Raw genomic sequence first — 13,197 nt, 5'->3', positions numbered from 1 at the left:
AGACTGGACTGTGGGCAGACAGGTCTTGTCGTGGTTTTGTTAGTGAGGGGGGGCCTAAGGTGGTAGCTTCTGTAGGAAACTGCTAGAAGTCGCTCCCCTTTGTTCAGTGGACTCGGCCGGGCCTAGGGCGGACCTGCTGCTGGCCAAGGCCGAGCCAATTGGTAGCAGAATGTTCCGTGATAACGCCTCTGCGATAACGTATTTAAGAAGGGGAAAACAGGAAAAAAAAAAAAAGAGAAGAGAAGATGTGAAGAAGCTGAGAGGGGGCAGAGGCGCAGAGGGGGAGGCGCAGGCCTCATGGGCCTTGCAGGCCTCACCCTCTGGCCTCTCGCCAGGCAGCCGACTGGGCCCGACTCGGTCCAGCCCGGCTGCAAGAAGTGGAGAGGAGATGAGAAGTGAATAAGATGTAAAAAAGATCCTGAGAGACATTTACCAGCCTGTTGTGAGGAACGGCCGCAGACGCCAAGGTCAGTGAAGAAGGAGGGGGAGGAGTAATGCGGCTCCTGGCCAAGATTCCCCTGCAGCCTGTGGTGAAGACCATGGTGGAGCAGGTTGTCCCCCGGCAGCCCATGGAGGTCCACGGAGGAGCAGAGATCCACTTGGAGCCCGTGAAGGACCCCACACCGGGGGAGGTAGATGCCTGAAGGCAGCTGTGGCCCGTGGAGGGCCCGCTGGGACAGCTGTTCTGGAGGGACTGAACTCCGTGGAAGAGATGACCCACGCCAGAGCAGTTTCACGAAGGACTGTGGCGTATGGGTGGGACCCCACAACAGAGCAGGGGAGGAATGTGAGGAGTTCTTCCCCCAACCATGAAGCAGCGGCGTGAAACAACATGTGATGAACTGACCGCAACCCCCATTCCCTCTTCCCCCCCTGTGCCGCTCAGGAGGGGAAGGTAGTAGAGATAATGTTAAGCTTGGGAAGAGGGAGGGGTGGGGGGAGGTTATCTTATTCTCTGTCTCATTATCCTGCTGTTTGTAGTAATAAATGAATAGTTTTCCCCAAGTCAAGTCTGTTTTGCCCGTGACGGTAAATTTAAGGATTTCTCCCTGTCTTTGTCTCAAACCTCGAGCCGTTTTTCCTTATATTTTCTCTCCCTGTTCTCTCGGAAGGTGGGGGGAGTGAAAGAGAGACTGTGTAGTCTGGTCCTGATCAGGGCTGAACTACGACAGGTCTGCAAAGACAGCCCCCCACCAACATGGGCACCAGAAGATCATGTTCTTATCCCCGCTCATTAACTGTTAAAACAGTTAGTCACTAAGAAATGGAAGAGACCATCCTGAGATGACTACATGGCAGTTTGCAAAGCCACCTCTCCAGGAGAAAGCAGTACCCAAAGCATAAACAGCAGCAACACCATTGCCTCTGCCCAGCTCCTTTTGCATCTTTGCATCTCACCCAGGTTTCTAAAAATTCATACTCTCTCCTTAAACAGCTGTTCACTCCTGAAGAAGTAAGCCACAGACTCTCAGATTCCTATGAATGAAGATACAAGACAAGTAACTGCAACAAAGCACACTGTAGTTTCCTAACGGCAGCCTGCCTTAACAGAAGATAGGTGCTCAAAAAAAAAAGCCAATAAAAACCAAAAGCTTAGCACTTATCTAGATCCATCCAGTAGGCAGTAAGACTCACTCCCAGATTACCAGCTGCAGTGTCCTGTTGTCCTGGATAAGGTGCTAGACTGAGGGGACTAAAAAGGAGATACAGAAAGCCCACATACATTCCTCAGAAGAGATGAGTAGAGACTATCCTGCCTGCCTTTGTACATTAGATTCTACTGCAACACAACGCATACATTAAGTTACTCCTTCGAAGTGCCCTCACAACAGAAGCCTATAAAATTTCACTCTAGACCACTCTAGAAAATTGACAGGAGAAGAGGAAAAACTGTGTAAGCCTTCCCTACTATGCATTTTCATCAGGGTTCTCCAAAGTAATTAACGTCCTAACTTGAGGGATTGTAAGGAACTAGATTTCTAGTAAGTGCTTAAAATTATAGTTTCCTATATTTCTTCAGAAGTGTCCCATCTAGAGCTTTCAAAACCAACCACATCCTCTAGAAAGTTCTGACTTTGTCCCGCCTGCAAAACTCCACATATACTTCAAGTGCAATTAAGACAGCAGCATACACATAACCACTGCTTCACACAGTTGAAGCCCATTTGCCCTAAAAAATACTAAGAGCATCTTGACCAAAGTCTCCATAACAGTATGAAGCTGTAATACCTGTTCAATAGTCTGAAAGAAAAAGCAATTAAGTAATTAGCTTGATCTTCACACATTCACATCAGAAAAAAAGCCCCAAAACCCAGTGCAGATGCTAACATGAAAGACAACTGGTTGCCTCCTACAGTACGACAGCATCTCCCTGTTTATGTTCTGCATCCACAGCATCAACATTGCTCACCAGGAGAACAAAAGAAAGCTTTCTCAGGATGCAGCGGGGCAATCAATTGCAGGAAATGTCTTCAACAATACGGTGTTTTTAAGTAAACATCTTATTAAAAGCATCTGGGATTTCCACAGCTGCAAGACTTGCTGGTCTTTACAGCTGGGTGCTCAACATCTGAAAGGGAGACTAGACCTTTGTTTTGTAGTGGTGCCTTCTTTCCACTGCACACTGCAAGAGAAAAGGGTATTCCTGACCATGCTCTGAGAAGAGCATGCCTGTTCCTGCCAGCAGGAACAAAAGCATGACAACATCACTCATATCCCTCACCTCTTCTGCCTGGTGAGACAAGAATAAAGCACTCACTATTTCTTTTGTATACATGTGCTGCTGGGGAAGGACATCCCACCTGATAGGACCTATCCCCCTGCCAGCTTAAGCTTTCACCATCCAAGGTTTATTTCCTACCTGAACACGCTTGAAGCAATAAGGAAAACAAAAGCATTTCTTTGAACTGTTCAATATCAGGTAGAGAAATTTATTATACACATGAAGCATCCTAAAAAGCTTCTTCCTACTTCCCTCCTTCTTCCTTAATATATCCAATGCTGCTTATGCCCTCTCGTGGTAGAAACCACACATTAATACCAGCTGCAGGGGACAGAAACAAGCTACTGAGTCCCATCAGTTCTTCCCCACTGGCACTTTCATTTCCCTGGCTGGTGTTTCTCACTTGCACTGGAGGAGGGGAGGAGCATGTGGGGCTCCACTCCTGTCCCAGCCATGGGAGCTCTGTCACACCAACCGGGTTGCTTTTTCATCAGGAGACAGCTGCAGAGAACATCTTGCTGCTACTGCAGCAATCCAGCTTATAAGCAAAAGCACTGCTTAATTCATACATGCATTTTCACTCCAAATTGTTTCCCTTTAGGGTTTTTTGTGGTTTTGGGTTCTGAGTTTTTTTGTTGGTTTTGTTTTGGTTTTTTTTAAAGGCTGTCATTAAAATAACATGGGAAGGGAGCAAGCAGGGCCCACAGTAAAAGCTAAAACAACCCACTGGATATATTGAACTGATGAAGACTGAATTTAAAATGTTGCTAAATAAAATTAACATGAGAGAGTTTGATATTCAAAAGGTGCCTAGAGGACATCAGTGCCATATGTTCTCAATGAGATTTTATTTTAGTACATAGTTAATGAGCTTACCGGCAAGACCAGAGCTTTTTGTTCACCATGAGAATGGCAAAACACTGGGAAAGCGCACGCTGTGGCACAGTTGGTCAACCACCAACTCACCCAGGAATACCACATACCTGTCCCCTACCAAGGTGATACTGAGACTACAACTTATACTTGTAAGCCTATACTTTCTTTACACATAAACTTGTACTTAGGTGACTAATATTTCACAATATTTGGGCTTTGCGTATTTATAAGCTTCTTGGGTTAAACAAGGCACCTCCCATGGATATGCTTACGAGTCCAGCTTCACTGTACACGCAGGCTTTTAATGAAAGAATGGGGAACACAGATGCTATTCACAGTTGCATTTAAAGTCATTCTTGGGGGAAAAAAAAACCAGCAAAAAAAGCCCTAAACAAGAAGTAACCCTCCCCTACAACAGAGTAAAAAAATTGTATAAATTTTCTACAGAAGAATTTAAACTGATTTTTACTGGGGTTTTTTTTTTGTTTGTTTCCTAGTTTTCCCAGTTTCCTCTTATTTTTCGCTTTCTTCTCCATTTTACTCAGCAGAAAAAGGAGTGAAGAAAATGAGCGAGAATATCTTTCACTGGCATGTCTTTTAAAGACAGTTTGCTTTAAAAAGTTCTAAAAACTTTGAGCAGCAATACTACACAGAGCTGTGAGAAATTCAGTACCTGATTCCTTGAGAACAAATGGGATAATACACTGCAAGAACAGGATCAGAGAAGGATGGATTCTTGAAGTATTGTTTACACATGGTAAAGAGACACTCTCCCTACCTGGCAGTCTCTGCATCAGCTAAACAGATTTGATTACGTTTTGAAGACATGGCCTGTTTCAGGGAACAGTGTGCTCTCACCAATGGCCTTTGGAAGTGGGCATTTATAATGCCTTTTTTATTGTTCTTGAGAAGGTTTTTCTCAGGTGAAATTCACTGTAGGCATGCAGATACCAACTTCTCTTGCCCTTCCAAGGTTCACTGGGAGCTGGATTTCGGAGGCATAATAAATTCCCCAGAGCAGCACTGTTCCTGCATGCACTCTCTCTACTAAAACCACACAGATTTGGGGTTTTGATCAGACATTTAAAACCTTAAACAAACAAACAAACTAAACTACCCATAAGACTTCACTGAGCTCTAAACCAGGCCCTGTGGCTGAACATTTTAAAAGCACGCAGCAGCGTAAATTCTACTCTCTCTTTATGGTCAAACTCCCCTCATCTCCACAGGGAACAGAGCTGAGTCAAGACAACAAAATTATTCTACTCCACCCTACTTGTGGATCTGGAAAAACGAGGCTTAGGACTCTTAAGAGAGACAGAGAGAGACAAATAGAACAGAGAAGGACACTGAGGGGACTTGAGCCAGCAGCAAAAAAGCCGCAACAGAACACACACAAAGAAATAAGCCTTCATCTGTTCTGAGACAAAACATGCAACATTATCTATTTTTATTAACATCTGCATCCACCTACCCCTTCTTTAAATGAGTCACATAGGCACTCTGCAGAGCTGCTTCCAGGAAGTAGGAAAGTTCAAACTCAGAGTAAGTCACATTGCTGCCCTTGATAGTCCTCGAATGTGTGTTGTTTAAGGTCTGTGAGGGGAGGAAAGAAACATCCAGGATTACAGAGAGCTGTTGGAACTAGTCTCTGGCTCATCAGAAACTGGCATCTCCAACAACAAAATGTTCACTTTTGCCATCAGATCACTTCCTCCTCGGACTGCTTGAAAATTTACCTTCATTAGCTATTAAAAAACCCTTCAAAGTCAACTTTAAAATAAACTATACAGTGAATTCCATGAAACATTCTGCATGCAATATAAGTTTTGAAACACCATTCCTTACCACTTCCCAACGTTTAGAAAAGTAAGTAGAAAGCTACACATTAATAACCAAGGGCTTCAAGAGTACTACTCCAACCACACAGATCCAGCATCATGCACAGAAATATTAACGCAATGCTTGAATAGGTATGTCTAGCTTAACACAACATAAGTATTTGTTAAGAGTTAGTAAGCTATCACAAGTCCTGATGGAAGAATCTTAGCCTTTCCTCTGTTTCACCTCATCAAACCCTTTTTGCTTTTGCTGCCTTACTGGTAACGAACGGCTTCCATTGCTGAAAGTTGCCTTGTGTGGACTTAATTTTAAATTAAAAAAAGCTATTCAGCTTTCCTGCACAGAAACAGACCATACAACTTGTTATCTGTTTTTCTGAATGAATTTTTATGTATGTACTAAGCTCATTTTTCTTGTTTTAATGTAATTAAAAACAAAACTTGGAAGAGACACACACCTTTCCTGCCAAGAAGAGCAGAAATACCTGGTCAGAAGGTCGAAAGCTATTAAGTTAAGAGAAAAATGGCAACACGCACTGCCATCAGTGCTGCTGGCGTCAAGCATAACGCGGCAAAGGAAGAGCATGGAAGCCCATGGTGTGCCCTGCTACTCAGCTGGGCAAAGTTACAGAAAGAGACCACTAAGCATGTGCCCAGCAAATTAGTGGCATGTATTACAGCTCAGTGCAGGGCTCACAGTACTCATTTAACACAGCGTCCTAGCCAACTACTGACTAAGGTTGCTACTAATGGTCTAGGTTCCTCCAGTTCCACCTGGAGAAGCTGAAGCACTGGCAGTTAAACTGCTATGGCTGACCTAAAAAGGTTACTTTCAGTTTGCTCAGTATCCACTACTGTGTGTCATTTACCCAGCAGATATGTAAAATTTCTTGGGCTCCTTCATGCTGACACTTGTTATGCAGTCTGTAGTCCCTCTCTAGTAAAAATCACAGAATACTTTGGGTTGGAAGGAACCTTCAAGGTCATCTAGTCCAACCTCCCTGCAAGGAGCAGGGACATCTTCAACTAGATCAGGCTCAGAGCCCCGTCCAACCTGGCCTTGAATCTACGTGGCATCTACCACCTCTCTGGGCAACCTGTTCCAGTGTTCCACCACCCTCATTGTAAAAATTTCTTCCTAATATCTAATCTGAATCTACCTCACTCTATTTAAAAACCATTACGCCTCATCCTATCACAACAGGCCCTGCTAAAAAGTTTCTCCCTGTCTTTCCTATAAGCTCCCTTTAACTACTGAAAGGTCACAATAAGGTCTCCCCAGAGCCTTCTCTTCTCCAGGCCAAACAACCCCCAACTCTCTCAGTCTGTCCTCATAGGAGAGGTGCCCCAGCCCTCTGACCATCTTCGTGACCCTCCTCTGGACTCATTCCAACTGGTCCATGTCCTTCTTATGTTGGGGGCTCCAGAGCTGGACACAGTACTCCAGATGGGGTCTCATGAGAGCAAAATAGAAGGGGAGAATCACCTCTCTCAGCCTGCTAGCCACACTTCTTTTGATGCAGCCCAGGATGCGGTTGGCCTTCTGGGCTGCAAGTGCACATTGCCGGCTCATTTTGAGCTTCTCATCAATCAACATCCCCAAGTCTTTGTTCTCGGGGCTGCTTTTGGTCCATTCTCTGCCCAGCCTGTATTTGTGCTTGGGATTGCCCCAACCCAAGTCCAGGACCTTGCACTTGGCCTTGCTGAACTTCATTAGCTTTGCATAGGCCCACCTCTCCAGCCTGTCAAGGTCCCTCTGGATGGCTTCCCTCCCCTCTAGCGTGTCAACCGCACCACACAGCTTGGTGTCATCAGAGAACTAGCTGAAGGTGCACTCTATCCCACTGTCCATGTCACCAACAAAGATGTTGAACAGTACTGGTCCCAGTACCAAGCCCTGAGGAACGCCATTCATCACCAATTTCCACTTGGACATCAAGTCGTTGACCAGAACTCTGAGTGTGGCCATCCAGCCAATTCCTTATCCACCGAGTAATCCATCCATCAAATCCGTGTCTCTCCAGTTTAAAAACTAGGATGTTGTGCAAGACTGTGTGAAATGCTTTGCACAAGTCCAGGTAGATAACATCAGTTGCTCGTCCCTTATCCACCAACACTGTAACGCCATCATAAAAGGCCAGCAAATTGGTCAGGCATGATTTGCCCTTAGTGAAGCCACGCTGGCTGTCACCAATCACCTCCTTATTTTCCATGTGCCTTAGCATAGTTTCCAGAAGGATCTGCTCCACAATCTTGCCAGGCACAGTGGTGAGACTGACCAGCCTGTAGTTCCTCAGGTTTTCCTTGTTTCCGTTTTTAAAAACAAGGGTTATGTTACCTTCTTTTCCAGTCAGTGGGAACCTCACTGGACTGCCACAACTTCTCAAATATGGATGTATAGTGGCTTGGCAACTTCTTCTGCCAGTTCCCTCAGGACCCACAGATGCATCTCATGAGGTCCCACAGATTTGTGCACCTTCAGGTTCCTTAGATGGTCTCAAACCTGCTCTTCGCCTACAGTAGGCAGAGCTAAACTTGAGACACCAGCTGAGCATATCTGAAGTATTCAGTGCTTTACCACAAGCAAAACTTGTTTCCAGACCTCATTCCCAGAGGAAGCAGGCAGACACCAGATAAACTGCTGTTTTGCAACTGCTCATACTGAGACGCCTCACTCCTTCCAACTTGCTTTCATACTTCTTAGCGTCTATGATCACTTGGCGTTTCCCCATCATTTTTTCTGCCAAAAACCTGGAAATTCCACCCAGGCCACCACATAGCACCCTGAGCACATTTATTCTTACCTTTTCAAGCTCCTGCAAGTACACCTGGGCAATGACACAAGCTGTCTCAAAACAAGCCATGACTTCCTCTTCCCTTTCACACAGTCGAGCACGTGAGGCAATTGAGTTGGTTGAGCGTTCCAGTGACAGACCTGCAAAATGGCAACACCTTCTTTAACTGAAGCCTACCAACAGCAGCATAGCTGTGTTATTCCTTCATTTACCAGGTGACAGAAAAGTTTTTCCATAAGTGGGTTCCCCCTTGTTTTATTGACTTTCAGGAAAAGATCCCCAGGAAAATATAATTCCTACACATGCAAGGCATTTTTGTCATGCTGCTCTAACACACAGTGCCACTGCACGCGTTTACAGTGCTTTTCAAATACTTTATGAAGAAAGGACATACAATCCCTCCGGTAGGGATGAGCAAGCAGAGAAATTAAGGCATGTATTTCCAAAGATGGCTATAGATTTTTTGGGTGCTTCAATGCAAGTGCTGTTTCAGAAACATCCTGGCATTGATTTGAGAATTTTTAAGTATCCACTGTTCCAAATGAAGCTCTCAATAAGCAGTAGTTTTGAGGGGAAAAAAACAAAACAAAACAAAACAAAACAAAACACCACCAACAAAAAAAAAAAAAGCCACCCACACCACAAAACCTGGAAAATTATACCAAAACAGATCTGGAAAATCTGAGGCCTCTTTTGGAAAATCTGAGCACATGCAAATTGCACATGAACACACAGCAAGCTCTTGGCAAGGCACAAGAGACTCTTAACCACAAGATAACTCTATTTTCCAAAGAAAGGAAAAAAAACCCTGGATTTTTTACTACATAAACTCTTTCTTGTATCACCATCCAACCTCTCTTACAAACAAAAAGCCTGTTAATTGGAGACCTACAGCTATTGTCCCTACATGAAAATCTTTTATTATCAGATCCTTGTCTGGCATAACACTAGTACACTCTTAATCTCTAAACCTGTTTGGAGAGGCTACATATCTACATAGCAACACCAGATCTCCACAGTAATACACCCCTGCTTGGAAACCGGTCTTCTACACCAAAGACAACTGCACTGATACCCAGTAGCCCAACACAGGTTGTGAAAAGTGTTAGATATAACAACTCTCCTTAACACTAATGAAAAATGCGTAAGACATAACACAAAACCGTAGTGTTCCTGGCACAGATCCACAGAGGTGTCTGGACAGCCTCTCTAAGGAAGCTATTTAGACCACTGCAGTGTACAGCAAAGGATTCCGGTCCATGTGAGGAGCCGCTGCACATACAAGGAGCTACGCTTTCCTGGGCCCCCACAACCCCACATGGCACAGCATCTCCACACAGATCACTTCAGGAGTCTGACAACAAACCACTGTGAGGCGGCAATGGGGAGCCTGGTTTCCCCATGACGGCTGGATGCAGTGCAAGTGCTCATGCTGGAGGAGCCTGAGGTTCCTAGGCAGCCTTAGCTTTGTTTACTTCCCATGTTCAATGTTTCTGGTTTATCCTCTTGGTTACTCTGCAAGGAGTTTCCGAACCTCATGTCTTACATTTGAGCCAGGCACAAGCAGTTAGTTCAGTAGGTTGAGAAGAGAAGATGCCCCTCTGGTGCAAACTCTGGAGGTGGCTCCCCACTCCTTCTGCCCTCTCTCAAGTCAGAAGTGCATGGTGCTTAGGGACCTCTGTCTTGGAGGAACACATGTTAGTACCTTTCACCTTTGAAAATCCTGACCAGAGTAGAGCAGGGAGAGTGCATTTACTTCAAAATGACAGGGTGTGGGGGACAGGGACAATTACAATTTTCCTGCTTTTAACTAACACTCATTCTGTGTTCCCTCCTTTCTACTAACATACACCTTGTACAGCATGCAGTAACAGATTTTGTCCATCTATGAAGACTCTAGCTTTTTATCATGGGTTGTTTTCCTGTTATTTCAGAGCTTCTATTTCCTAACCCTGTTGCTACGTAATGAAGGTGAAAAAACAGTATTAACTCTCTGTACAGAAAAAGAAACCATTCAGTGCTGAAGCTAGAACAATCAGCCTACAAATATTCTTCTTAGATTTCAGTTTTATCTACCTCTCAATTTCTAGTCATTCCCCTAACTGAAAATAAATTTTAAGAAATGTTGGATTTCAGAGTCACCATCCCCTGAAGTGCAAAGCGTGGCTGAGGGCCCTGAAAGAAATCCAGGACAATCCACTGACATTCGTACACATGCAGCATCTAATCCAACTGCAGGAGCCATCCTAGCACAGTCTGTGTGGGGGTGGTTGTCGTGGGAGGTGTCACACAGAGAGAACAGGCTGATAAAAAGCCATTTACATACATGCTACAGCCCACCGCAAGGAGCTACTATCACTAAGCTCTGACGTGGGGGAGGAAAGCAAGCAGCCTTTGCCAGCACCAAGCACTGACAACAAACGTGCCCATCTCTGGTCAGAAAAACAGAGCTGGGGCTGAACAGAGACAATAGAACAAACGAACATCTCCGAAGAGGTTTCTTGCCACAGTATGTACAGAGCATACATAGTGTATTAAAACAGATACTGTGCTACACTGCACACATTTTTCTACTCTTAAAGTGCAAGAAGGAAAAAAGACCTACATGATGTGACACTAGACATGGTTCTTTCTGCTAATACCATATGCACTGACCTGATGTCATCAAAGTATAAAATCTTCCACAGAAGCTGAACAGGGCTATTCTTCCTTACCACAAAAATGCAATGAAAAGAAAAATTAGAGCAAGCAGACTGCAAATCCAGTAGGCAAAGTGAAGAACACAAGAATAACAACAAGAGTTCCCTAGTCTTGCAGGCATCAATTAATTTCTCACAGTGCAAAGCAAAAAGTGTCAGAAAGCCACAAAAGTGCATGCTGCTTCCACACTGGATTTAGCAAGAAAAGTGTCGCTCTTGCTAAGACAGAATGAGCTTCTGAGTAAAGCATCAAGCCATGTGCTTTCTTGGTAGCTGGTTGAGGTAAAAGGACATGGGTATTTTCACAACCAGTTTGGTAAGACAATATCAACTTATAATATCTATGCTAAGATTTTTCTCATATGAATCAGGTGATTAAATATATATACATATATACATATCATAAGAATGTTTTATACAGATTTCTAATAGAGTATGGTCCAAGTGGAAGATTTAAAGAGAAACTTGCTTCCATATCATCCTTTTTAAAAGAACAAACTCTTTCTACCCACTTCAGAAGCAGTAACTTTCTATGTATAGAAACACTGCTTTTCATTCCTGCACAAAAATATGGCTTCCATTCACTTCCTCTAGTTATCCTGAAGATTTACCTCTGGCTCTTGATCTTTCTATAATCTTTGCCCTTTCTTCTCCCCTTCAAAAGTTAATCTGCATTTATGTCAGGGAAAAAAAACCCCATAAGGTTTGCAAGAGGTGTCACTGACTGAAATAATTTATTCCTAGAGTTGGAAATACACTGCTCTCATTTATGGAAAACTGAAAGAGATTTTATGAAGGCTTATTTCCACTTTCTCACTCAGTCCTTGCCAAGGGAAGACATTGTATCACGTGGCTCCAGTGCTCTGAGGTGATGTTATTACCAGCACTGAAGCATACATGTGCAAATGGACATGCAGGGTCAGATTCTCAGCAACACAGATCAGGGGAATATTTATGCTGGAAGGGATCCCAGGAGGTCTGTGGTCCAACTTTCTGTTCAAAGCAGGGTCAGCTCAGGGCATTACTCAGCCTGGTCTTGAAAGCCTCAGTGCACAAACAGAAACTTCACAACTGCTAGGGATAAGAGGAGGCCAACGTGGCTTTCTTCTTTTCCTCCAGTTCATAAACTAGTTCAAATAATAGCATTTTTCTGAGTAGGAGGGATATCTACTCACAGGCTCCTTTAATTTCCCTTTTAACACAGACTTACAGCCTCCTGTACTTGGATGAATTAACACAACTGTGGAACGGTGGGTTTACAGGTGCAAGAATTCAGGGTCAGCAGCAGCACACTTCCTTCACCAACAGTGTTGGCCTGCAGCTGCTAAAACTCCATAGCCCTGGTGCATCAGGTCTACCTGGCAATCTAAGGATGGAATCAAAGAAATATAACAGCACGCAGGGCATGAAGCCTACCTGTTGGGTGGTGTCCTGGTGCTACACTCGTGCTGAACGCAACTATGGGAACTCGAAGCAAAAGACAGCTTAGGGTGGAACTTACAGCCCTGCCGACAACATCAGCCCCAGCCCGCCGAGCAAGGTTATGGCACCTATCCTCCTGTGCCACACAGACAGGCCATCCTGGCCAGAAGCCAGTGTGCTGCTAAGAGTGCATGCAATAGTTTTACTCTAGCTACAGAAATATAAATAATTTGTCTTGAGGTAAGCTGGGTGTGAACATATTGCATGGCAACTGCTACAAGGAAACTGTTTGTGTGCACATTCTCACCCCGCGGCGAACATCAGGTCAATCCAGGTAGCTGTCCCCAAGGGAAGGGTGCACTTCATTTCCAGTATGCGGCCTTCAGCCTAGTTCAGAAGTGTGGCTCTAGAAAATCAATTAGCATTGAAACAAGTATATTTTTAGGACTAGCTCTTCAAACATATACACATGCTTGTTGACTAATCAAAGTTCAGCAGAATACTGAACACTTTTGAAAGACATCAAAAGTCAAAGGCACAACCAAACCATTTCAGAGATGGCATTACCACCAGCCTGTCCTGCCAGCTAAGGTTTGAACTTACGAGCACAGCCCTCAATCAACCTATCACATTAGTGTCTTGGAAAGCAAAATAGTCTGAACCTCAACAAGCCAAAGCAGCAGCTGGGATTAAGTTGACACAGGCAAGACCCAGTACTGTGCATTATTTCTGCCACAATTCACAGGAGTTTAAACAATTCACGTCATGGGTCTTGACTCATTTCCCCAGCAATTAAGCTGTGGTTTTTTAGCAGGATTTATTTGCAATGCAAATAGAAGAGG

The 13,197-nt window shown here is 44.2% G+C and overlaps 1 protein-coding gene across 3 annotated transcripts in view; it reads right to left on the bottom strand.

The window, feature by feature from the left end:
- The window catches only part of TTC7A (tetratricopeptide repeat domain 7A), a 180,021-nt gene that overhangs the window by 150,470 nt on the left and 16,354 nt on the right, over positions 1-13,197 (bottom strand). For all 3 annotated transcript variants that reach the window (XM_086745752.1, XM_086745749.1, XM_086745751.1), the window contains exons 4-5: positions 8,244-8,374; positions 5,073-5,194 (exon numbers count right to left, since the gene is read on the bottom strand). In XM_086745752.1, the coding sequence (XP_086601878.1) occupies positions 5,073-5,194; positions 8,244-8,374 (253 nt within the window). The remainder of the gene's footprint in view (positions 1-5,072; positions 5,195-8,243; positions 8,375-13,197) is intronic.

Source organism: Chlamydotis macqueenii, chromosome 3 (genome assembly GCF_036417535.1).
Source record: "Chlamydotis macqueenii isolate bChlMac1 chromosome 3, bChlMac1.mat, whole genome shotgun sequence".
NCBI classification, from domain to species: Eukaryota; Metazoa; Chordata; class Aves; order Otidiformes; family Otididae; genus Chlamydotis; species Chlamydotis macqueenii.
Note: the sequence above shows the minus strand (reverse complement) of the source record. Positions and strands in the feature narration are given on the sequence as shown.